Source organism: Zosterops lateralis (genome assembly GCF_965231275.1).
Source record: "Zosterops lateralis genome assembly, chromosome: 1".
NCBI lineage: Eukaryota > Metazoa > Chordata > Aves > Passeriformes > Zosteropidae > Zosterops > Zosterops lateralis.
The window spans coordinates 39,600,008-39,626,778 of NC_139762.1; the positions used below are offsets into that span (position 1 = coordinate 39,600,008).

At 44.3% G+C, this 26,771-nt stretch overlaps 1 protein-coding gene across 4 annotated transcripts in view; it reads left to right on the forward strand.

Annotated features, from left to right (window-relative positions):
• Positions 1-22,399: 22,399 nt before the first annotated feature.
• LOC310918891 (ubiquitin-conjugating enzyme E2 E1) overlaps positions 22,400-26,771 on the forward strand; it is a 45,425-nt gene continuing 41,053 nt past the window's right edge. Inside the window, exons 1-2 of one of the 4 annotated variants that reach the window (XM_083877878.1) lie at positions 22,400-22,588; positions 24,546-24,724. In XM_083877878.1, the coding sequence (XP_083734004.1) occupies positions 22,409-22,588; positions 24,546-24,724 (359 nt within the window). In that variant the 5' untranslated portion in view covers positions 22,400-22,408. Of the gene's footprint in view, positions 22,589-22,746; positions 22,764-23,226; positions 23,318-24,545; positions 24,725-26,771 lie in introns of those variants that run through there. The other 3 variants (XM_083877875.1, XM_083877877.1, XM_083877876.1) reach the window with 3 other exon arrangements.

The window sequence follows — 26,771 nt, forward strand, 5'->3', positions numbered from 1 at the left end:
GTCAGTCCCCAGAATTTTATCCCTGCAACTTGTTAAACCTCGGAAAGCCCATAGCTATTTAAAAGTGATAGCTGCTATGTCTGTGCCAAATTGCTTTATCAGTTCTAGATAGCTGATTTTTCACACACACACACACCCCACCCCACCCCCTTGGTATTTGCTGATAAAATGTTTGCACACTGTTACATGGGGAAATACAGAGCTCTTGGGAGAAAAAAAAAAAAAAAAAAAAAAAAAAAAAAAAAAAAAAAAAAAAAAAAAAAAAAAAAAAAAGGCCTCGATAATTTAAGAGCTGGCATTTCAGAACGAGAATGTCAAGTAGTTTGGATCTTGTTGACGTTGAACCCTGGGGCTCTTCCTCCCTCCTTTTAATTCATGTTTAAAGCAGGCAGAGTGATCCTATGTTAAGGGCGTGTAGTCAGATACCTCTGCTGGGGATTCTTCTGACCAGCTTCAAGCACACAGTGGTGACTGAAGTCCATGGAGACAAGGATCTGTGGATATAATACTGGCATCGTCTACACTTTCATTTCTGCCATACGCTGGCCCCTCTCCTCCTCTGCATTCATCGTCACTATTACATTTATCTGGGGAGAGAGGCCATCGTAGGCTGCATATTTATTAATCATTCTTACCTGCTTCTCTTTTTGTTCTTTGCTCTTGTTCTTTTCTGCACATGGAGACAGAAAAGGCAGCAGCATATCATTGCAGAAGTACTTACATAGTGCTTTTTTTATCCACAGATCTCCAAGTGCTCTACAAAGGTAAGTGCTAATACAACATTTATCATTCATATTTTTGTTGAACCAGAGAAGTGATGCTAAGAGAGAAGACAAAGGACACACAGCAGGCCAGTGGAAGAGACCTTACAGTTTCCAGTTTTATGCTATGTGCTTCTTAAGCCAAGAAGCCTGGTGGAAAAGCCTCTCTTGACCATAATCAGAGAACTTTTGACCAGCAGAAGATATCCTTGTTTTAATGGGCAAGCCACCACAGCACAATATTATCTTTACCATAGCAATAGGGTTACTTTCTTCTCAGCACTCTGCAAAACTCCTTCCCAATCACTGCTTTCTGTGGAGATTACTAGGCTGATGGGGTAAGCAGGCTGCAGAGTGCACAGGGATTAGGAAATGAATATATGCATCAGGAGATTTAGAAGAGGTCACTAAACCCCTGACTATTTGCAACTACCTCTAAACAACCCTGACTTCCAAAGCTCGGCTCACCACCCTGGGTAGGCAGGGCTTTCCCCAATTACACAGACACAAGAGCAAAATTTTGATTTGCCTGAAAGGAGTGGTGTCTGTATAATATCATACTGCTCATCTCTTGATCTTCATTTCTGCTTTGTGTATCTTCTGAGAACAGTTATAAAAATAAAGTCCAGATTTTTTTTTAATTTTTTTTTTAAGTGCCGATGAGGATGGGAGTCTGGATGTCTCAGGGATTAGGTAATGGAAGAGACAGTCTTTGGCTTGAAGTCACCCATTCAGCTTTGGTCAGGTCAGCCGTGTGTTAGCATTTATATTGTCTGGGATCCCAAGTACTGAGAAGTTGGTGGTCCTGTTCTGATGTGCAGCTCAAAAGGAACATTTTCACTTTGAATGCAAAGATCATTTATCAGCAACAAGGCTGAGGACTACATGAGCATTGAAAATTAAGCAGATCTGAAATTTCTGGGCTGTGCCAGGATTTTAGTTCACAGGAAGAAGCTGTGGATAATGCTGCACATCTCTTGCAGATCTAGGGAAAAGTATTCAGTGCAATCAATCTAACACCTTCTCAAAGGTGGTATTGTGACTTTAAAATAGGCTGAACATTAGTATTGTTTTTCTTTGATAATTGAAAGTTTCAGTAGATCTAAGATTTAACCAATCCCTTTTTGGCTCATACCAGCATATGAACTTCATGTAATTTTGTATATTATTATCTCCACTGAAAATATTCTGTAGTTTCTTTTTCCCTCCTGGTATAAGTACAATATCTATAGCACAGTACTTGCAGCCACTGCCAGTGCCTTGGACAGTTGTGAGGGAGAATGTGAATTAGAATTGGATTTGAAAAAAAATCCTTTCCTTAATGGTACCTTTGTAACTGATTAGATTTGGTAATGGACTTGCAAATGAAGTTTAAACATTAATCTAAGAGCTCAATTAGGTAGGGTATTATGGTGCAGCAGAGATTTTCTCCATTCCCCAAGCAAGTGAAAAAAACCTTGGAAATTAAGACAAAATCAGCTTCTCTTCTTTCTTGTCTTTTGAGAGGTTTAACAGAGGTTGTTACTGAATTAATGAAATATTATTGATTCATATATCCTTTCTACTAAGTGAAAAATAAAAGGGATATCACTTATAGTTCCTGGGCAGCTTCATACTGCAAATGGCAACACCACTGTAGCCTCATAGGCCTGAAAATCCCCAAACAAAACTAACCTCTCTGGAGGTCACATCAGCAAGCCATCTGACTTTTCTGAACAAACTCTTCAGGTTTAACTTTGCTCTGGGAGCCATAAAATACACTTTTCAGTATGAGCAAGTTACTGGACCCCATAATGTTGCTCACAAAGGCGCAAACTCAAAAGTTGCACTTCACAGCATATTTAAATGGGAATTAAGCGTATCATTAAAGTTAAGTGTGTGCTTAAGTACTGCTCTAAATAGAAATGCTTTCCTGAATCTGGAATAGTGGCAAAGAGTAATTCCTTCCACTGCAGGTTTTGCAGGGTGGAATGGCATAACCTACATTATGTGGGAGGTCAGATAGGAAGGTTGGCTGTAGTCATCCACGTTGGATCTCCAGCTTGTTAATAGGACACATCGTTGAACAAATACCAACTTTCCAACTGGACTACATCCAGCACAAGCGAACAGTGTTTAGAATTATACAAAGGAAATAAAGACAGGCTGGGGTAATTAAACACAGGGGAGACTTTTTCCATTCACAAGCCCCAACCATCAGTGTTTTGAATAACTTTTTCTATTAAAAAGCTATCTTTCTAAAATATATTTGAACAATCCTTTATTCTGCTCATTCTTTTAAGGTTGCTCTAAAATTATTCCACTGAATATTGCCAGCAGCTTTGAGAACTTTAGCACACAACATTAAGTAGAAAAGAATAAAGACTTGGCTAAAATAACACATGGCAACTCTCTTAAAAGGCACTGTCAAGACATTTTATACACCTTTGCTTTTACTCTACTTTGTTTATAATATTCCTCTGAGAAGCCTGAAAATTCCTGGCTCTTCCCACTGGCATTTGATCCCTTACTCTGTGAAAATAGACGCTCAGTGGCAGTTGGGAGTGAGCTCTTTCCCCCTAAGAGTCTCAGCTTGCACAGTCTGCTGCTGGACTGGATCAGTGGTAAAGGTGTCCCAATAACAGATCCTTTGCAGCTGTGTGGTGAAAGGAGCATCTGAATCGACAGTTCATATAAGCCAGTGACTGTGAGACCTTAAAATAGAAACACCTACTATCTGCACACAGGCATAAAAATGTCTTCTGAGCACACAAACCCAGGAGATGCTGAGTTTGTTAAAGAACAATACTGTCCACTGCAGTTTCCCACAAGATCCATCTCCAGTGAGAGACTGGCTCCTCATGTGCCTAGTGTTGCCTTGCAACAGAAGACATTCCAGAGCTGCTGCAGGGATGATAACCTGAGTGGGAGGGCCATTCTGCCAGCTGGGACCCTTTGGCAGGGGGTTCACAGCACTGACCAGGACACAGGTATACCAGCCTCATAGCATCAGCTGGGCTTGTGTAGTGGAGTGAACACTGAACAACTCATCCAAACCACCTCCATCAGATGTGGGCTGACAGCCTCAGCTGCACCACTGAGTTAGAAGTCTTTGCTGGGTGGTGCTTTGAAGCAGTGAATTGCTTGCCTCTTCCGCCATCTCCTTGCAATCTAGTGCTTTTTGCAATATATCCATCACAGCTCCTCCATCTTACTGTCATTTGGCTGCCTAAAGAACATGGACCAAAGTGACTAGGTACTGATTCAGTTCTCTCTCAGGCAGCACCAACACTCTGCCAGGTTAATTACATGAAAAATATTAGTTTAGTAAGGTGGGGGCTTTTTATAAGCCCTTCTCATCTATGCTGGCATCAGTCAGGAGAATGTCAACAAGAACTAGTGAGACCTTCTTCAAAGTGCAGTCTTAATTCCTTTCCAAATCTCCTGACAGAATGTAGATGTCACTACAAAACTATTGCCTGTCAGCAGTCAAACAAAAGCATGCTGAAGTAGTACCTAGGACTAGCTACTAAAAAACCTGCTTTGATTAGTTGAGTGACCATCATCTCCTCTCCTACCATCCTCTTTCCTGTTTCTCCACTGCCTCCTCACCCAGACCTGGAACCATTTAAAGTGACAGTTGCTGGTGACAGAACCCTGCAAGAAAAAAATTAAAATCCAACCCAGAAACGCTCCAGGGAACAAAAGAGAATTTCTTGAATTCAGAAAGAAAACCAGGGCAATTAAGATTTCACAGCATTATGGAGTGGGGGTCAGAGGTATTTCCATCCCATTTCACAGATCTCTTGAAAGCAAGGCTCTCTACCAGAATTACATCACACATCTTTAAGAACAGCAACAGCTGTTTAATAGCACTGTGTAACACTTCCTGACAGCTCATGACAAAATGGGAAGTGGAAATTGGACCTTTCTTTTTCAAAGATCATTGCTACTATTTTACCCACCAATTGTCTCTAATGAATTGTGTGATTCAGCCCCAAGAGAACTTGTTTGAAGAACTGTTCTCCCCAAGAGAGCTACTGTGAAAGCACTTTTTTGATAGTTTTTTTTCCAGATTTGACAGTCCTTGACATTAAACCCCCTCCCTCTCCCTCTCATGAACCTGTGCATGAGTGTTGCTCACTCTCTGGTTTCCTTTCCTTCCATCTTTCCATGAGAAGGTTTAAAAGTCTCTGTGCAAAGATATCAATGGAAGTTTTGTACCTCAAACACAGTTCTACTAAGATGAATAGTTGAGGGAAGCCTGAAGTACTTACCCAATCTTTGCCTATCAATTGCACTTTGACGTGCTAACTGACTCTGAGCTGTAACAGATAACAGATATTTAAAGAGAAACTGTTTCATTAAGGCGCTTGGTTTTTCAAAGTACATCAGTCCTTGTCTTGAGGTGATGCAAACTTCCACTTTGATACATTTACAGTGTTTTGGCCACACCAAGGTCTTGTCCTTTATGTTTTCTTTGAATTAGCCTTGTGTCATCTCTTTCCCTCAGAAACAGAGCTCAGACTCCTGCCTTCAATACAAGGCCCAACAAATAGCCTCCCATGAGATGGGAGATTGTGCCCATCCCTTGGCCCATTCTCTAAGGGGAGGCAGCATGAATGATGAGTCAGATACTTCAAGTGAGGTATTACAGAGCAGCTGAAGCATGGTACCCTGCTAGCAGGGTCAAACATGTCTGAGCACTTTTCTATTTATGGGATCCTTTTGAGACAATATGATTGAGATTTATTTTAGTATATTTGATTCAGGGCACATGTACAGAGTTGAATTTTTGTCTCCATACCTTTACTGTTTGTGTGTGTGCATGTGTGGATTTTTATGTGTGTGTATATATATTGTAGGTATGTTGCTTCGGTTGGCTGCTCTTCAGATTCAGAACACAAAAATTCAACAGTTTCATAATTCATTACTCATATTCACAGACTTTTTCAGCCTCCTAAACCATAACCACTCTACATTTAGTAAGATCAGATGACAGGGACCACTGACTCATAACGATGTCTCATAACAGTGAGTATTAAAGTTGGACATCATATTAGAGTGCAAAATTGCAGACAATAACCATGGCTCAAAGCATATCTCTGACATAAGCATAAATATTGCTCATTAAATATTATGGGAGAGGAATATAAAAATCTTACTTGGTCTCTCATTGAAGCAGTAAACAGTACAGCCAAATCACTTGCTACGAACAGCTCTGTAAATCTTTATATAACTTACGGTATCCAGGAATGAAGAATTAGCTTGTCTTCTGTTTATCTCCATTTTGAGGAAAGATAAAAGTTTCTGGGAAACCAAATCTAGACCTTTCCAGAGGTGCTCATCCATGGGAACATCAGCATCCTGTTTGAGACATCAGGAATTCTCCCTGTGACTGGAAAGCACAGCTGCTTCCAGTAGCTAACACAGTGATATAAAACATGACACCTCCATCCTTTCTAAAGCAGATTCTCTGCTAAAGTCAATGAGAATTCAACATCTGTATCAGTAGGCAAAATAAGGTCTCCGTATGCAGTTTTCAAGTCAGATGCTTTTCAAGTCAAATATTTTCTTCTCAGGGATATGTCCCTGGATTTAAAAAAAATAAAAGAGTTTAAAATCACACTAGCACTTTTGTTAGTTACATCAGTACAAAACCTGTATATACACCAAGTCAAAGGCTTAGGATTAAAAACATTCATTTTGGATAGTGTTAGTTCACTGGAAGCAAATGAATACATTGAAAACCCTAGTCCAGGCAAGATAAACCACGCTGTAGCACTCACTGAGCTGATGAAACTAAAGCCTTGCAGGCAAAGCCAGGCTTCAGACCAACAATCATCTCCATGAAAGCAGGCAGGCAGTCATGTGCTGCTCTGCCTGCACTCCAAGCCAGCCAGATGTGAAGCAGCCAAGAAGTCCTAGGGAAGCATGTGTGTTGGATCCAGTGTGTCATATGTACTCCTGATTAGTTTTCCATTTCCACTCTTGGAAGACATCCTTGTCCATATGTGGATTAATTATGTGTCACATGCTCCTCTTGCAATCAAGAAGCAATTTTTCTGCAGCTACAGAAACACCTCTACATTTTATAGGCCGGCATCTTTTCCTAAAGCAGAAGGGGGAAAAGGAAAGGAGAAATAAGCTTACTAAAAATGTTTCTTAGATTTAATTTTCTTACTGGGAGCTATGATCTTACAGGTAAATAATTAAACCACTAATATCACATAGGTAGCTGACACAGGGGTCCTAAATTTATACTGACCACATAAAAATTATAAGGTAGCAAGGGATGCAAAGTATTTACTATAGCTTCAGTAGTCAGCACTTTTAAAAATCAGGCCACTTGATATAGGCAGCCAAACAGGCACATTGGAAATGGTTTGCCTTAATTAGTTCCCTAAAGTTACATAGATTATTAGAAAAATAACTAAAGAAGCATTTTTATTCAGGAGGCAAAATTTAATGCAGCGTTAAACTATTAAGCGTAATTTGCATGAATCGTGGTATGCACACAAAACTCCCTCTGTTTGAACTTTACAGCCTTTCTATATAATATACTGGTAATAATTTTCCTCTTGTATTACTCGTTACATTTCTCTTGCTTTGGGGGATATTAAGTGAACTCTTTTGTAGGTAAAATGACAACTGCAAATGAATGGTAAGATTGTGTAGCTGAGTGGATAAAATACTTTAAAATATGGCACTATGATAAAGACACCTCTGCAAAGGTTGCAAATCATTTTTCATTTTAAGGTCAGTGTTCATGATTCTACTAACATTTTTAGATAGGTTTAAGAATGAGGTTCATTCTGTTTAAATGTATCACAGGGCTGTATCTGTAGAAAGCTTTCTATGCCTGCAGAGAACCTACTTTTCCACAGCAAGCGAAGATGCAACCCTCTATCTGTGAGAGCTCATCAGGAAATTATTTAATTTGGCACTATGTATTTTGATCTTTCTAGACTCTTTCTCCTCTAGGTCAAGAGGTAAGCTCTTTGTTACTAGTCACAGGCTCAGCTTGCACTAATAATGAGGGTCATGAGCTTCTAGATAAGAAGGGGAGTATTTTACCTTAAAAAGCTACCTCATGAGAGATTGCCGGATATCAACTTTGGGAATTTTCATGGATTCTAGACAGGAGAATTATGCAGGCACTTAGGGGGGGCATAAAAGGAATCCCTCCCCAGTTTATCACTACAATATTAGGAGATTAACTTTCTACAGGGCTGTCTGCAGTAGGAAAACCACTGCCCACTTTAGAGATGAGCTCAGTTGCAGCACTGCACCAGCAGGCTGTGTACGGGGGCAGGCAGGGATGGTCCTACCACCATAAAAACCTGCTCTCACTGCTGCTGTGAAACCAGCACAGGTTTTCCTTGTGGCTTAGATCCATAACAACTGATGTTAGGTTCGTCTGGACAAATGCATTATGAAATTTCCTCTGGGTTCTTGGGGAGAAATGTCTTCAGGAAGGTGCTTTGACAGGTTAGGAATTTTTCCCAGATTCTGACTTCAGTTGACTTATCAAAGAGTAAAAATAGGAAAAGCAAAAGAAGTAAACTGTGGTGCCCCCAAGTTTGAGAGGAATTTTTCAGAAAAGCATCCTAACTTTGAGAAGCTTGATGTTAACTTGGGCTGAGCTTGGAGTCAAGCCAAAAGGTGTGGCAGGAAGTTTGTGCATGAACCCAAATTCTGCCCCTATTACTCCATGTAACAGCACACACTTGAGTGCCCTTCTCAAATTCATACTCCAGAGGAGATCTTAATGAGTCTTATGATTTTGCGTTGAGACTGGTAACTGATGCTTTTCTTCTGGAAACAAAGACTTTTCCACTGGTATGGTTTTTGCTCTCTTCACAGGTCTCCTAGCACACACACAACTAAGTTCAGTGCTAGTGTGAGTACAACCCTTGATCACTCAGCTGAACTGAGGAGCCCACAGCAGCTGTGAACCTGCCCCAGCCTACCAGAGGGGAGGTGTTATTGACTACTGGGAACATCTTACCCATCTCTGGTAGCATCATAAATAATATATTAAGATCCACCCTCTCCATCACTTCCTGGGCAGCTGCATTGCCTCTCACGTCCCTTCCAATTTAGTTTAATCCTCCATCCTAACCTGATCCCCAAGATAAACCTCCTCTTATTCCCTTTTTTTTTTTTTTTTTTTTCTGTTTCTTTTTGTGGGGGGTGGGGGAGGAGGTGTGGAGAAAGGCCCTGTAGACACCTCAGCCGCAGTGGTGATTTTGCAGCGTTGCTAAATTAATTCTCCTATTAAAGGCGGCGCGCTGCGAGCTCCCCCTCCTGTCGCCGAGCCGCTGCCGTCCCGCCCGGCTCTGCTCGGGCTCGCCACCCGTGCTACAGGCAGACAACAGGGCAAAAGGATGCTGAAGAGGGGCTAATTTTGAAGGAAAACTCCTTGGCGCCGCCAAGGGAGGTCTGGCACAGAAAAAAACCTGGCATGTTGGAAAGCAAAGCAGCTTTATGTTGTACACTAGAGCCTTCATGGGCTAGGGTGATAAAATTGTCTGGCACAGCATAACACTAGCCTTTGCCAGGACATCACTTATTTTATACAAATGCATCTTTAAGAAGGAAATAAGTGCTGAAATTACAACAAAATCCCTTGTTCCTTTGCAATCTTGGTATCTTCCTTTGTCATGGTTTAACTCAAAGGGCTTGGGATATAAGAAGGAGAAAACAGAATTTTTCAGAGACTGTAAGCCTGCCCCTGAGTCACAGAGGAAGAGTGAAAGCAGACTGGTGTTGAGAGAGGGCACCACGTGCACTGTAGTCAGAAAAATTTTGGAGGCTCTCCCCATCTATGGATTCTAGATGCAGTGTGCCTCTGTACAGCAGGAGGAAGAGCAGAACTTTGCATGAGGTGTGAGGAATGGGAGAGCCAGATCCAGAAGTGCATCTGCTGTGGATCTACTGAAGCCCATCTTCGCACACAGTGTCGTGAGACATTTTAAGGGAGAATTAAATTTTCCAAGCAAAAGCTCTGCTGAGAAATCATCACCAGTCAGTGTTGCCAGACAACAGGCAATAACTGTGGATCTACCCTTGGGTCTGATGTGGTTTAGAGCACAATTACACAGTGAAGCTGAACAGAACCAGTCCAAGAGCTTCCTCACACATTTTCAGAGGTAGGATATATTCTGAAGAAACTGTGAACCAGCTACTTGAGGTGTGTAGCTGTTCTCTTGTTTACAAACCAGAGCCAACAATCATTAGGAGGTGAGGGAGTAAGGGAGAAATTGGATTCAGGCCCCTCTTGAATATGAGCTGAGAGCTGTATGCTAATAGGGAACAAGAGGAGCTCCATTTGAGGTGAAAATGAACCTCAGACACAGGACAATTTCACCTGTGTCTTTTTGCGACTTCCCACTCCTGGCAGGCCCTGGAAATGAATGGAAGATGGTCTAAGCCATTGGACTGGGGTGGGGAGGGCACAGGGATGTTGACACACAGGAAAGCAGGCTGGGGAGAGAGGCTCATCCCTGGAACTCAAGTGATTCATTAAAACTCTGCATAGGGTACAATGAGTCAAGCAGCTATTCATTTAACACTGGGGGTGGGAGTAGAGAATGCAGTACTTAATTTGTGGGCTTGCACTAAAGCCTAAGCAAAAGTCTGAGAGACAGCAATGTGTGTTTGCACAGTTTGCACCCCAGCCAGAGAAATCTGGCACAGCTCAGATACCACTGGGTAGATGTTTTCCAAAAAATCCAACTTCTGGCCTCCCCACTCCCATCTCTAAAATCCATCAAGGCCTTTCATAGGACCCTATAAACTGTGGAGCACAGTTAGACCTTGGGACAAAACACATCTGTACTTTTGAGGAGAGACTGTGCCTGTATTGTGGGCTGCAGATGTGAGCTGAGAGGTACATCTATGAAGCAGGGCAGAAGGAGACCATCACACAGGCAGAGAGAAACAGAGCTTTAAACCTGGTGTAAAGCCTTTAGCCTTTCCCAGACCCGGGGACCAGGTGGATTTAGAACAGCCATAACCTCCACTGGGCACTTGGGGTGGTTGAAGATGCTTGTGAGTACCCCACAAGCCTTTTCCCCTCCTCCTTCCCAATATTTTCACACATGCTGGAAGCACATCCCATATGCCAGGAGCCAGGAGGGATGATGGATAGATTAAATTCTCACCCCTGTGAGCTGCTTCAAAACACCTTTAAACCACAAGACTATTGAGAAGTATTCTTAGTGAGAGCCAGACCCTTCCTCTTAGTCAGAACTTCACACCAGGCAAGTTTGCTGGTTTCAGTTGGACACTACTGTTACTTATTTTGGTTTCTAAAAGTAAATCAGAGTTTTAATCTTAGAAACAGGCAATGAGGAAACCTTCCAGCCATCAAAGTGAGGTTTGACTCTAAAAGGAAGAAAGAACTTGGTTGTTCATAGGCAGCTTCAGAAATCAAAGAAGCGAGAACCTCCATTTCCCCAGTCACCACCTTGCCAGCGCTGCCTTGGCACCAAGCTGCTCTTCTGAAAATGTGAGTGGGTGGAGTTGTATTTGCAGGCTGGAGGGAGTTCCTGAGCTGACACACTGCCAGATTTGGGCCTTGTTAACTGTTGCTTTGCTGTCAGATGCTGAGATTATAACAGGAACATTTTTAATAACAGAAGGGAATTAAAAAGAGGCTATTCGATTAAGCAGCAACCCTGAAACAATCTGTAAGTCACAGTTAAAAGAGAGAGATCTGGAAGATTTGCCAAGTTCAAAGGTCTTCATTATTCATGTTCCAATAGCTGACTTGACGGATTATCTTTAGTCTGTATCCCTTTATTCCTTCCATCTCTCCTAAAGACAAATGCTTAAGACAAATCTCTAGATGGAGGGATAGCCTCTGTAATAGATTATTTCTTATTACTTAGAAATTGGTTAATAATTTACTAATTCAATTTCACTGCTCCATCCCCCACTTCAATTAATCTTTAGAATATAGAGTAAATGCTGTTCTTTGTTCTTCCAGTACTAATGAAGAAAGAAACTAATGAGGAGACCTGGCCTTGATACCTTTCTAAAGATGATTTAGCTGCATAGTGGTAATTTCTTTTTTAATCTGCTTTTATTTACTTCTGCATCTTAAACACAAAATTCATCCATAAACCTGAAAGTTGTACAAGCTGGTTATGAGCCCAGTTTCAAGGCATGCTACACAAGTCTTACTCTAGGAAAATTCCTTTTCTTGTCAGGTATTACAAAAATCATGCACACCTATTCTTCCCCATCCTGTAGATAAATATGTTATATAGATACTTTATACATACTCAAATAAAACAAGATATAGCAACTTCTGTACAGCAACTCAAACTCTTCTCTACCACTCTGGGAAGGTGCTTTAAGATTTAGCAGATATAGAGAGTAATTTGTTTCTAACAAATTGTATCTGTGGCTCTGTGGCCATAATGCATTTCAAAGAGATTATTTTTAATCCCATCTGTCAGGATTTACACCAGCATTGTCAATTCAGCCTCATGATATCCTTTGCAGCCCTGTTTCCTATAAATCTATTACCTTTGCTTTCTTACTTTTTTCCTGTTGTTGTTTTTTTTTACCCAGTCCCCCCCATCAGCACTCAGAAATGTTTCCAGCCCTGCCCATAACAGTCTGCAAGAGTCTGTGATTGATGGCTGCTTGTTTGCCAATGCACAGGTGTGAATTAGGAAACCAGTCTGGAGTCCAGCCAACACACTTTTGTTCTTGCAGCATGTTGTGTCATCAGTGGCAGGGGTTTGGACATAAACATTTAGGGCACCAAATGACACATTCTAGTGTCCAGATACTTTATGCCAAGCGGCAATTCACACCTTGGGGAGGACCAAAATAAAAAAAAAAAAAACCAAAACACCAAACTCGAATCTGTCAAAAAAAAATCCAAACAGCAACATATATAAGCTTACTTCTGACAGTAAGCTTATATATTGTAGCTGCCACTGACACTGGAAGCAAACAGCCTTTTTGCCCACATCTCCAGGTTTGCTTTAGCCTGCTCCATTACAAAACAAGGGCAGTATATTAAGCCATTTAATAGACAAATGAAAATACTGTCCATGCAATGAAGGGGAGAAAAGCTGCTGTTGAGCATGGGAGAAATTCCACCAGCCAGGCCAGAGCTCCTCACAGCAGGCTCTTGGCATCCTTTTCCCCATGAACAAGAGCACTCAGACCTGTGTCTGACTTTGCTTCGAGGGCTATGTGAGCAAGCAGTGACTGGAAGGCTACATCCAGGTCTGCTACAGGCAAGCAGCACTCATTAGTTTTTGTCTTCCTACAGGGGTGGGAGATTCCCTGTGCACCTTATTTTCTACTTTGCCCTTGAGCATAAGGGAGGGAAGGGCTTGCTGTATGAAATTTGCTTAACAGATTCCTAATTCTACTAAGCAAACACATCTACTCACCACAGAGCAGGCCCACAAATATATTAGAATTGTGAATTGTCCCAGATATTTGGCAGTAGGGGAGTAAGATTTTCCAAGTGACTGAGTAAATTGATGCCTCCAAAAGCACCGTAAACTGATCTATTGGGCTTGACTCTGAGCTCCCTTTATTCCAGTGTAAATCTGGAGTAAGCCTGCTGAACTCAATAGAGTTATGCCAAGGCAAAGTCAGAATCCTTCTCTTCACTTTTTTTCCTTTGCTGTGCTGCCTAATCCCATAGCTGCAACGAAACTGAAATATATATATATACAAACTCCGTTGGCCAGGCTATCTTATTGTGAAACCCACAGTATATTCCAACCTTCTAAAAAATCATTCAAGTGTGACACTGTCCCCTCTCTTGCTTTTTTGATAAGCACAGAGGAAAGGCTGCCAATAGCACTGAAACTGGAAGACAGGAAAATAATATTTCACAGCAGTGGAAAAAACATAACTGAATGGATATTAAGACAGGTAAATTAAAGAAACCCACAATACCTGGGTAACACATCCACAACACACAGCTACAGCACAGATGTTAAGGCAACTAAAGGATTCCCCCAATGGCAATCTCTGAGTTGCAGAAAGCAGCAGAATTTCCACTAATTATTTGCTTCTAAAAATCGGCTCCTATCCAATGGCTTAAATTGAAACATATTAAACTAATGAAAAGAATCTTGTTGACTTCGTCATTCAGTACATGAGGCTTGATGAACTTAAATAAAAGGCAAACTGGTGAAATACTGTCCTTTTAAATAAACCCACAGGTTGCAGATGATTGTACTGCACTGTTTGTGCTATGTGACACTGTATATATAGTAGGGTGAATGTTGTCTTTCTGTGGCATGGACAAAAAATAAAAGGGCATCTTATGAGATTAGCAGATGTTTAAAGAAAAACTAATGGCAGAATTTAGAAGTGGCATTGACAGGAAAGCCCTGCCTCTGCTATTTAAAAAATCTACAAGTTCTTTGCCAACAAATTCCTAGAAAAAATGGTAATACTCAATTTCCTTATTAGCTGTTTTTAAAAAATCATATCAATATGCCTTTCATATCAGCCTACGCTGTAAAGACTGCCTGTAGTTTCAATACATAAATTCTGAGATCTGAAATGCAAATTTCATTTTTGAGGACACGACAATTTATGCATAAATCTTCAAAGAGCAACTCTCCTTCTGACTATACCTAGTGGAGGAAGTACTCTTGACATCTGTTGTTCAGTGTCTTTTATATTTTTTTTCAACCTCAGTTTTGGAAACAAGCTCTTTCAGGGTGTGGTACGATTGCCACCCAAAGTGCCACAGAGTTGCGCAGTTTCACTGACACCTCAAACATTGCATTCTCTATAGGAGGCATGTTCTTCTGCTTTGTTCTAAGCATACACATCACTGGATTCTTACCAGACATATGTTTCTGGGCTGGGAGACATCTTACTATAACAGATTTATTTCTATTAATATATCTATTGACTTGGGGTATGGTAAAAAAAAAAATAAATAAAGAAGTTGAAACCCTTGAAACAGGATTAAAATTCTGCAATTGTGTTATTATAACCTGTTCACATGGTGGTAATGCCTAAAGCTCAATTATGCTGTAGGAATGAAAAGTTGGTGTCCAGAGGACTCCTATTTGTATCACATCTGCTGATGCAAGAGGTAGTGGTTCTCAAACTGCAGTCCTCCATGGGCCTGAGAGGCTGTAGAGCATTTGCTGTGTTACTGATCAGTCAAGAGAAAGCTGCTTCCAAAGACAGTTGCAAGGCCCTTCAGGGAACAGCCTGGAAGCCTGGAAGAAACAGGAAATATGGAGAAGGACCTTGTGTAGTGGCATTTACTAGAGAAGGAATGGGGGAGAAGAACTAATTGACCATTTTGTATGCTTGGAGAAAATGGGAGAAAAAATCTGGCTGACTGGGACATACTGGCCAAAACTCAGGGAACCACTCACAGAGAGTTAAGTAAAGAGAAAAGGAAGAAGAAATTGAAAAGGTAAAAAACCAATCAGAGACTCATGGTCATACAAATATGGAGAAAGACAGTGCTTCAGGCTATTGGGAGAGGGAAAGAAAAAAAGTTAGAAGGGTAGAAAAGCTAGAGTAAATTCTTTGAGAAAGAGTTGCAAACACAGCATTAAAGGAAGCTCCTCCTGCTCCAGTTCTAACTCAACAGAAATGTTGAATGAAGAGATTGGCAAACAAACTTCATTACTCCATGGATACAGTTTTCCAAAGCATGTCTGTGCAACCAATGAGGTTGTTATATTATATAATGTTATATAATTATACAGTACCTTGTGTGAACACTCTAGAAGCAAACCATTTTCCAGTTTGGACTTATATTGGTCTGGAAAGGCTATTATTTGAACCAGAGACAGCATTCTTATGGTGGGACAGGAGTTCATAGGTAGGGTTATGCTTGTTTAACTGTATCTGTATGGTTGCATTGATGTGAAGGGTGAAACATATCTGTGTGGCTAAAGTCTGAAATATCTAGCTGCTCTTCTGGCCATAGACGTGACGTTCTTTAGCTTAGCAAGAAGTCACATTCCAAAGACACCTTTTATTATGGTATGGGAACAGAACAAAACAGCACGAGGTTATTTAACAACAACAAAAATGGTATTTTACAGGTACTGAGAAATGTTTAGGTTCCCTAAGCTTATACTTCCATGTCAGCAATTGCTGAATATGCTACATGGAAATTTCATGAACATGCATGGGAAGAAGGGATAACAAAAAAGTGTTACGTGTGAAGTTTAAGTCCATGCTGTGAACACTTCTATAACCTTTGGTATAATCTATGAGTTACCATGGTCTATATAAGGAGGAAAAAAAATAAACAATAATGTTTAAGAAATTAATAATAATTTAATAATAATTATTTGAAATTATGGGCTCTCTAAAGCTGGAGTTTTTAACAACTTACATTTTTCGTTTCAATTATTTACATGGGAAATGAAGAATACTCTATCACTCCATAAAGATGAAAAACTGTATGATTCAGGTGTTAAATATAAGTACTGGTTAACAATCAGATGCATGTTCTATTCTTTGCTTTCATGTACTGGTCAGACAAAAAGAGAAGAAAAGAATTGCAATACACTGATTTCTCGAGAATGCAGCATCAGGGATCTGTAAAAGTCTGAGTGATTCTATTGCTTCCTTTTGAAGGCTCTGATAATAAGAAGACCTAGGGAGAAAAATTGCAGTTGAAGACCATTGAAGTCTTGAACTGTAGTCAAGCCACAGAGTGAAATTACTGAGCCCTGAACACCTCTCCTGATCTTTCTCTGTTGAGAAGAACCTTTGTTAGATGAGGAGCCAGAGGTTGAAAGACTCAATTGAAATCCTCGCTAAATACATTTTCTAAGAAGTTAGGACATGTAGATTTTTTTCCCCACATGGATTTAGAAATCCACAGAATTGTAGCAGATGGGAAACCTCTCATTTTTTAATAGAAAGAAAAAACTAGAATATTACCAATTCAGCATATGAGAAAGCAAAGCAGAATTTCTTGTACTAACCCATCTGAGCAAGAGAGACTCTTACTGTGACACTGAGAAATATTTGAAGATGCAGAAGGAAAGAACTGTAGGTGTAAATATTATTTATAAAGTGAGAAACCCATTTATCTCAAATACTAGGAAAATTACTTTGTCCACTTATTACTGAGTTCTTAAATAGCCCATTCAGTACAACAGACTGACATTTTATATGTCATATTGCAGATCTGCATCTCCACAATGAGTGATTTTCTAGGGTATGTATTCCATGGTCAATCTAACATTCTGGTGACCATATGACAAATACTCTCCTTTTTCCTCTGATTTATCAGTGATGAAATCAAAGGCAGAGGCATAAACTGTGAGCCTATTAATAAGCCATCTACAGTAGTTCTCCTATCTGACTCTCTTGTTTCAAGACAGAGACACTCCGAGGTTAAGCTTACACCAGAAAAAGAGCTCTTGCATAGCTGTGCAGGCAATACAGTTGTACAGACAAAATGCAATATCAGGAGGTGCACCCTGTGCTGGCAAACCAGTCTTTTAGATTGGCTTTTACTGTGCTACGCCTGGTGTTATCCCAGCATAGGCATGTCATAACCTAACTATACATCAGCTCCAGATTTGCTCCAGCAGTGGACATTGCCACTGGCCACTTAGTGGTGACAAATAAAAAGCAGACACAAGTTTAAATGTCAAGTTTTACCTTCTTGCATGCTAGCAAGAGAAGAGAGGCAAAAGCAGTGTATTTGCTGCAGTTTGACCCATCACTTCCAGGAGACCATTTGTCTGGGTCGTGTTGGCCCACATCTTTCATCTCTTCCAGAGCACTTGACAACAGGAATGCCATCACCCTGGGATATTTCCTATGGCAGTACTGTTTGATGATAGCCCATTTACTGCTTAGTCTAGTATAATCTCTCCACTACCTGAGTTTCTTCAGAACCTGAGTACTGCTGCTATGGAAAAGGGGTATGTAGAAATGGAAAGCTGCTGATGATCAATAAAGTAACAGTTCCTGTAAACTGAAAAATAGGCAGAAACAGGGAAAACATCTGAACTAGAGGAGCATGCACTACCAGAAGAGAAAGAGTCAAAGAGTCTGGAATACAGCAATCCAGGGAACCTAGATGGGGCTTTGAGCAACTTGGTCTAGTGGAAGGTGTCCCTGACAACGGCATGGGAGTTGGAACTAGGTGATCTTTAAGTTGCCTTCCAACCGAACCATTCTATGATTCTATGAAGAAAGGCAAAGCCAGCTACTGCAAAGCCCAAAAGGAAGCACAGAGCCACTGGAAGCAGAGAGGCAGCATTTTGCAGAAAAGGAGATCAATCCATCAGGCACAAAAAAGGAAGTGACAAAAAAGCCTAATGGGTAGGTATGAGGAAAGTCTCAATGTGGACCTTTATTTATACTTTCAGTCTAATTCCAAATAAATATCATTCTCTTTTTCTACAGGATGGAAAATGAAGATCAGAAATATGGAGTCAATGCCAGAAACACAGACAAGGGAAGCAGCACCTGCCTCTCAGTCTTGATTGCTAAGTAATAGCTATAGATTGGGCAAACTGAGAAAGTAGTGAAATCACTGTATCTTCAAGGTAAAGCAATTCTAAGACTCAATCTTATCACCTGGAAGTGAGGCAGAAGCCCCTGGAAATACATCTCATGAAACTTCTTATGAGGCTGTGAAATTGAATTGATGTAAGCATCTCCAATTTTTCAATTACCAAAACGAACCAGACCATATACCAGGAGAGGCACAAAAGAAGCACAGTGGAGGCAGAAGATAGGCACAGTTATACGCAGCTATACTTCCCTGCTTAAGCTTTTGGAATCAATTGCCAGCTGGTCTCTACACCTTATAGGGGTTCAGCCAGGACTTTAATAGGGCAAAAACATGTAACAGATCTCAGATATTTCTGTTCACACTGACTGTCTCCCAGCAAGGCCTTCAGGTCCCAGGACTAATCTCAAACAGAACCAAAACCAAGTAGTAAATAGTAAGAGTCTGACAATGAGACCTAAACTTTTTCTTCACGACTAAGTCCTCTTTTGTACTGGAATAAAAGGAGAGGAAACAAGACTTTTTCTCCTTGTGGACCCTTTCATTCTTCTGTAAGGAACTGAAAAAGATATAATTCTAAGGATTAAGAGCTGTATTGTGTGAGAAAATTACAGCAAGGGAAGTTGGACAGCATTATTAAGTTATGGCAAGATAGTTGTGAACAGGAAACCAACGGGTAAAATTCACTATCTTATGTCACATACACTTATGTTTTCTCTGCTACATTTTGTCTCATTTGAATGAAGTTCCTTCCTCTTTTGGAAGACTTTCTGTCTTGCTTTATTCAAGTAGTTATATCATAAGTCCTGAGCTTATTGTAATTTATCCTTGCCACCTCACTTTGTATCACAGAGTCACACAGAAAGGACAAAGTGTGTCATCACAGGACTGTGTGAGGTATCAGCATGTTTCTCACTTTGCCACTGGCACTTGCAAGTGTGACATTACCAGCAAGCTGACATTAGGAGAGCCATAGAAATGATAATTTCTTTCTGCTCCCCACAAAAAGTCTGACCAAAAACTCACTGAAATTGCTGGAAATATAAGGTGCTTTGGCTCAGACCCAAACAGACCAGCCAGAAATAATGCTGAAAAGGTATTTGGAACTGAGATGGTACAAAAGGACTAATCTGAGTCACCTTCCCTCAGCAGAAGACTCAGAGCTGTTTGAACTGGCTACCTTCTGTTGTGAATTAAGCTCAAAGCCCCAAAGGCAACTCAATTCCAGTCATCTATCTTTTCAGCCTCCTCCAAACTCAATCCAGAGGGAAAAGTGACTAATCCTATTCAGTTGCTACACTGAACTAGTGCTATCGATTAAAAAAGCTTGGGGCACAGGGAAAATGAATAATCTGGGTTGGTTTTCCTCTGCAACTCCTTTGCACAACTTGGCCAAGAAAATAATAATTAAAAAAAGACAACAAAACTGAGGAGACAGGAAGAGGAAGCACTGATAAGAAGGAAAGCTCACCCAATAAAGCACACAACGCTTTACAGGAAAGAAATGGAAGCAGACCAGTGGTGTTTTGTCAAAATTCCCAAGGTGGGATGAAAATACTAAGAGGAGGTAGTTCTTCTGTTTGGTGGAAAAAGATCATGTACTACACTCTCTTCCCTTTCTTCCATGTCTGTGCAGAGCTGAGAGGCCAAGCATGGAAGAGCAAGCTGCAGAATCATTTCTGGGCATAGAAAGTCGGCTTCGTGGCTCCCTCTCTCTCAAGGGCTCTGGGGAATGGCATGGCTAGCACAGGAGAACAGCCCATTGCTGATCCTAGCTGTGACCTAGGAGGTGAGTCATAAAATGGGAGTTGCCACTGTAACAGCTGCTCAAGCGCTGACATTAGTGGGTGCTTTCAGCAAAAGCATTTTTGGGTAGACTTCAAAGTGGATAACCGCTGCTGGTTATCATACTATTACTTTGAACAGGGTTACCAAGGATGTGTGCTACAGAAAAGGTTCTACAGATAACCCCCCAAGATTATTAACATAATATAGCAAAAGTGCCTATGTGATTTTGTAGCAATTTTCCCTGCCCCTTATTACAGAACTGGAGGGCTTTCATTATTAATATCAGTTGTCTCACTTGACTTTGCTGAAGGTTTCCTGTGACAACAGGAAAGGGCTGGAGTTTTGTTTTGGTTTTGGGGTTTTTTGTGGTGAAAATGAAAATTTTCTGTTTTAAAAGAGCTATTCCATATAAGCAGTGAAATTTGTTAAGCCTGGTCACTTTGCTCTGTGTTCTCACATCTTTTTGCATTTGTCACCTGACACATAGCACCATACTGCCAGCCCATCCTCCACAGCCCCCTGGGTCAGTCAGGAAAATGCTGGCAGAGGGGCTCATCGCAGTTTTCAGGAGCTGAATTCTGACCCTCTTTTGTCAATGAGGGGCATGAAGTAATCAGATCATCCACTTTTATCTAAATGCCAGCTTTCATGACATTTATTATGTGCCATCAGGGCCATGGTCAGTGATGGAGATGCCACAGCTCTACAGTTCCTAGAAGGTAGGATGACCATAGCTTCCCAAACATCATTCCCATAGGTCAAACTGGACAGATTGTCTCTGCTAGCAAACTGTTTTTGGACGAAAGTTTACTGAAGCCTAATACACAGTACTACAGGTAATAAAGACCGAAGAGCAGGGTTAACAGAAAAAAAAAAAAAAAAAATTAAAAAAAAAAAACAACAACAGCCCCCATATCAAAACCTATACACAAAGACCATTTGAGCGTGACACTGCAGTGGAATTCCTTCTGTTGTCAGGGTGACACTTGCAGTGTCACTGGGGTGTACATGTCTAACACGCTGCACAGCTCAAACAGGAGACTAGGCAGCAAGTTTGGGGAGTGTAGGTAGATTAAGATTGGCCCAGGGGAAATGAGATGCTGCTGAGATGTGTGGAGAAAATGGGTGAGGGAGAAGAAAAAGAGAGGGTAAGGAGAGAGAAGCAGCAGATGTAAAAGTCCAAGAAAGCAGAGGAGAGAGTGACAGGAAAAAACTGTCCCTGCAAGGATGTCCACTCTAGGGGTACCTCTGGCTCAGAGATCACAGGACATAAATGGTGAAAGGCCAGTGCCACGAGCAGATCCTTGTGTTGAGCCACAAAGCGTGAAGCTGCTGTCCCACGGGGGAAGGGCTCAGCATCCCTAGGCAGCCTGGCTGACAGCTGACCCCAAATGAAGCCACGGGCACCCACTACCCGAGCCCAGCCTGAGGGGTTTCATCCCCACTCAAGCCTCCGCCCTAGCTAAGGGGCAGGCTCTTCCCGGGGGCAGCTCCACAGCGCCAGTCCCAGGGGATGGGGAGGGCTCCCCCGGCCGGGGCCATGTGGGCAGCCCGGGAAGGGGCAGCGCCGGACGGGAATACCGGGCTCCAGGAGGGGCCGGCCTCGGTGCCCCCGCTCCCCCCGCGGGGCTGCGAAGGGAGATGTCCAACCTTGGGATGTCCCCCCGCCCCCGTCCCCCGCCGCTCCTGCGGGTTCGGTTTTGTAATCGCCCCCTGGGGATCCCGAGGTGTCGTGTCGCAACAGCGCCCTGTGGAGCCGGCAGTCCCGTGTGCCTGCGGATCCCCTCGAGGTCCTCCCGTGGGAGAAGGGGTGACATACAAACTCCGATCCATTATCGTGGTGCGCGGTGGTGACAGTCCAGTGTATTTTCGGCCACTGAGGACACCAAGTAACTCGATAGGCGATCCCTCGATAGGCTGTGGAAACTGGCGGCACCGAGCCAAAGGTGCCCCATGTGGGTGAGGTGGGTGGGGATGCTGGTCCCCATTGTCCCTTCACCAGTGTGGGGCCGGCACCCCCAGGAAGGGTCGCGGGTGCCCACCGGGGCTGCCCCCCGCGCCCGGGCCGGGGGAGTGGGCAGCTCCAGACAAACCACTTTTCTCCCTTGGGTGGACAGGGAGACAGAGATGGACAGCAGAGGTTTCGGAGAAATGAATAAATCGCCCCGCGATTACAACACGCTAGCGAATACAACACGCCTTTTCCCGCAGACGAGCTCCCCATCAGGGGACTGGGGGGAAAAAAAATCCCTAATACTTTTACCTTTAGAAAATGGAAAGGTCTGTGTGTGTATCTGAGTGCCTCTGTGTGTTGGTGCTGCCGCTGCCAAGCCCAGAATTTTGTTTTCTCTCCCAGCATGCGTTGATGACATCACGAAGTGCCCCTTCTTTGTGTGTCAGTGATGTCACCAAATGCAGTGTGGGGGACAATGGAATCCTGAACTCCGGGCGAGGGCGAGTGGGAAGCGGCTGCTCCTGCTGCTGGTTCAGGGCTGAGCCGGGGGAGGGAAGGGAGGACACAGCTGCTGCTGTAGGGCTGAAACAGGTGAGAGACGGGAAAGCTGCCGGGGATTCCTTTTACCTGCATTGGGGGGGCGAGTGGGCTTTGGACTAGGCTCTTTTTTTTTTTTTTTTTTTTTTCTTATTTTCTTTTTTTCCCCTTATTGCTTTCAAACTGAGACAGGTGAGAAGTTGCTGCTGCTGCCGAAGGGACAAAGCAGGTGAGGGAGGGAGGGGAGAGGCTTTGGGGTTGAAGCAGTTGTGAGGATAGGAGGAAAGCAGGCAGCCCCCGCGCCGAGCCCGTTCCCCCCTCGGAGCCCTAAAAGCAGCGGCCCCGGAGCTGCCCCTCTCCCCGCCACCTGCTCCCACCCTGGGCTCTGCACGGAGCACGGGGGAGCCGGGAGGGCGCCTGCCCCTCTCCCCCGACACCCCTGCAGGTCACTTTCCAGAGGGTCTCCATTAAAAACTCCCGTCCCCCTCCGTGTGCCCCTTTCTTCCCTCCCGGGGGCAGGGAAGGGAGGGGGCCGTGCGGCCGGGATCCCCCTCCATCCATCCATCCCGGGCCCGGGGCTCCGCCGCCCGCCCCCGCCGCCCCCCGGGGTGGCGCCCCGGCCCCAGCCCCCCAGCCCCGCTCGGCGGTGGGGGAGGCAGCCAGGGAAGCCATTGCCTGTTTAATAGTTGCTGTTGCAGCACTTCCGCTTCTCTCCCAGCGAGAGAGACACGAGTGGCCAGGCCCAGCCGCACCGAGGAGGAGCAGCCAGACACAAAGGGAGAGGTAGGGGGACGGGGCACCCCCCGCCGCCCTCCCCGGGGGCAGGGGCGAGGGGCAGGGCCGGCCGGGCCCGGCGATGGGGCGGCAGCCGGCGGGGCAGGGGGGTCGCGCCCGGGGCTGTCAGGTACCGCTGTCCCCCGGCCCTGCGGGCCCGCGGCCGGGGCAGCTCGGCCGGGCCCCCTCTGCCCTCGGCCGGCGGAGCTCCCCGGGGGCCCCGGCCCTGGCAGGGAGGGAGGCGGCCGTGTGCGCCCCCCCGCCTCCCCCCGGCGCCCGCGGCTGCCCCCGAGCCCTTCCCCGAACTCTCCCGGGGTGCTCTGCCGCCCCCCCATCCCTCCCGACGGCTTCTGGCCCCTCTGGGTGCGGACCTGCCCTCGGCAGCCCGCCGTGCTCGCCCTCCTCCGCCGTGCCCCCGGGCTGCCTCCCCCGGCCCCGCTCCCCCTCCCTGGCACCGGCCTCCCGGGCCCTCCGCTCTCGCCCCTCCTAGGCCCTGGCTGTCCTTCCCCTCGGCACAGACCCTCTGCTCCCTTCCCCCTCGGCTGGCACATGCCCCTGGTGCCGTGGGCCTCGGTGGGTGCCACCAGCGCACCCCACTCCCCGCTGAGCCCTTCCCTTGTCTCTCCCCTCCTGCCCGCCTCCCCTCACGGCTTCCCACACCCGGTCCCACAGACAGGGCTTATCCAGCAGGCAGGGGTTTCCCCACCACAGGTCACACATCTGCCAGGGTCTTCCCTGTGTTGCCAGTGATGCCCCACTTCCATTTTAGAGCTGGCGACGGTCACCCCCCCGGCCCCATCCCTTCCTGCCTCCCCCACGTGCCTCCCGGGAACCCAAGGGACCGGAGCTGTTCCATTTTTATCTCCTACACCCCTAGGCTCGATAGTGGTGGGTGGTGATGGCTCCTCTTGTGTGTGCAGTTTGGGGGAGATTAGAAAGAATTGCTTTGAGCTTCCCTGATCCTCGCAGTCTCCTTGTTCCAGTCTCCTCTCATTCCGCACTTGCTTTTTGAGAGGAAGCTTTTAAAGTCTCTTTACCCTTGCTCCTCGGTGTTACTAGTGCAGGGGAAGCTACTGCTCCTCCTGCTACGGCTGTAGGGCCTACAGAGGAGAGGGAGACACGAGGATCCTTTAAAAGGAGCATGACCCAAACACAGAGCGAGATTGTCAGCAGCCTTTCTCTGTGTGTGTTTGTGTTCACTGTTTGTTCCCCACACCCCATGGTGTCTCCTCTCCAGGTTGGGGTGTGTGGTGGGGGGGTCGCTATGTCGGATGACGATTCGAGGGCCAGCACCAGCTCCTCCTCATCTTCATCCTCCAACCAACAGACAGAGAAAGAGACAAGCACGCCTAAGAAGAAGGAAAGCAAAGTCAGCATGAGTAAAAACTCTAAACTGCTATCTACCAGTGCCAAGAGGTGAGGCTGCAGTCAGTTTTCTCACTGATTCGTTGCATCTTCCCTTCTTCCTCATTTTATTTTGCTCTGTTCCCCCACTGCTCCCATTCCTCATCCCTAGCCCTTGTGCTCAACCTTTCCATTTGAAGCTGCTATTGTCTCACTTTTTTCAGCGTCTCACTGCAGTGAGTGTCTGCCCAACTTCACTGCTCTCTGGTCCCTCTTCCTGCTTATTCCAAAGATTTTCCTGGCTTTTCTTCTGGGCTGTTATCCTGACTCTCAATTATTTCTGCTGTCTTTTCCTTTTTCCTTACTAGCACTTGTTATGGGAATGGGGTAGGATTGACATTTAGACCATTGTTGGTTTGTTGTTTTTTCCTCCTACTGGAAGCTGTATGGTCCCAAGTAAGGCATTGCATTTCAACATCCATTTCCCTCTGTTTTGGGTTGGAGTCTAGAGTGTCCTTTTTTCTTTCTAGGGCTGGTTTGGAGATTAATTAATGTTTGTGAAGTTTTGAGTTTGCTTGCTTTGGGGGAGTGCATTCCAATAAGGGGTATAATATAGCCTGAGATCTTTACCAACAAATATGTTACTGTTATTTTTGTCCGCTCATCACTTATATTGAATTTTCTATGTATGATTGGATGCTGACAGAATAATCCACAGCAGGCCCAGTTGTGGACATTCTGCTCTAAAATAGTCTTTGTTTACAGCACAGAGTGGGTTTGGGCTTTTTTTGAGGATAAAGTAATTTTTATTCCAGAATAATGTCTAGGGAGAGACACCTGCATAGAACAGTAATTCCAGAACGGCTGTGTCAATCAGTTTTCTTCACTTGGACAGACTCTTGGAGCTACTAATTAAAAAAAAAAAAAAAAAAAAAAAAAAAAAAAAAAAAAGTTACCCTTTCTTATTTATTCTGTGTGTCACCTGAATTCAGCACCATCCTGCTCCAGGGAGCTAAGCTGACAAATGGAGGTTTTCAAGCAAACTTGCAGTACTTCAGCAAGAATAATAAACCATCTCACTGAACAGCTTTGCCAAGCAGCAGAGAGGTTGTATCAGTAGGTGTCTAAAGTGACTGGGGTTTTATGCAAATGCCCCATCGTAGCAACTAAGTTCTCTGTGGCTTTGTAGAATTTAGGCAGTTTAGTTGTTCCAGATCTCCACTCAGCAGGTTTCCATGGTAAACTGACATAGATAGTGGCAAGCAGTGTTTACATGTTGTGCCCTTCACTCTTTTAAGGAGAAGATTTTAAATTGCCTCCTGTGGAAAGGCTGTGGTTCTTGTGTGTGACAAGTGGCAGGAGATGCTGGCTGAGTTTAAAAGAGAAGGGAGGCAGGCTGAGTGCTGGGTGGGGAAATCTGGAAGGGAAGCCTGAGTGACAGTAATGGGACTCCAGGGAAGAGGATGATAGCTGGTTGGGTGTTTTGTGGCAAAAGCAGCGTAAGCCCAGAATAGTCTGGGCCGGGAGGACAGGGTGTTGGCTGAGCACAGTGGAGAGAGGGAGCGTCTGGAGTCCTAGGGAGGGGAAATGGGGGTGTTGTGTGGCTCTCGAGGGTGAAGAGAAGGGAGAATTGAAGGTGGCAGGAATGTGCAGGAGCCTCAGAAATAGATATTCACCTTCCTTAAAGTGTCCTTGAGAATGGCGCAGTTATTGACTCCCTCAGGGCTGTGGGTTTTTTTTCTCAGGATGGTGATGAGAAACTGGGGGAGAGAGGAGGGAGCCAATTTGGCAACGACTGTTTCTCTCAATCCTGTAAGACAAAATTCCTTTTCAGACTGCAGTTTCCTCTTGGTGCATCACATTTGCAGAGGTTTCCCCTCGTTTACAGGCTGGTTGGCAGAGCAAAGCGGACAGTCTTTTACACTGCGTGGTTGGCATCTTTGTGGGAGTGTGGAGCAGTGCACCTGTCTGGGTTCAGTGCATGATGCCTGTCTGCTTTCCTGCCTTTTTAACAGAGCAGGGTGCCTGTCCTGCTTGGGGGGTTTGGACTGGTGGGAGGCTGCAGCTGAGAGTGCCTCTCTCATGTACTGTGGCCAGCTCACAGTGACAGTATGTCTGC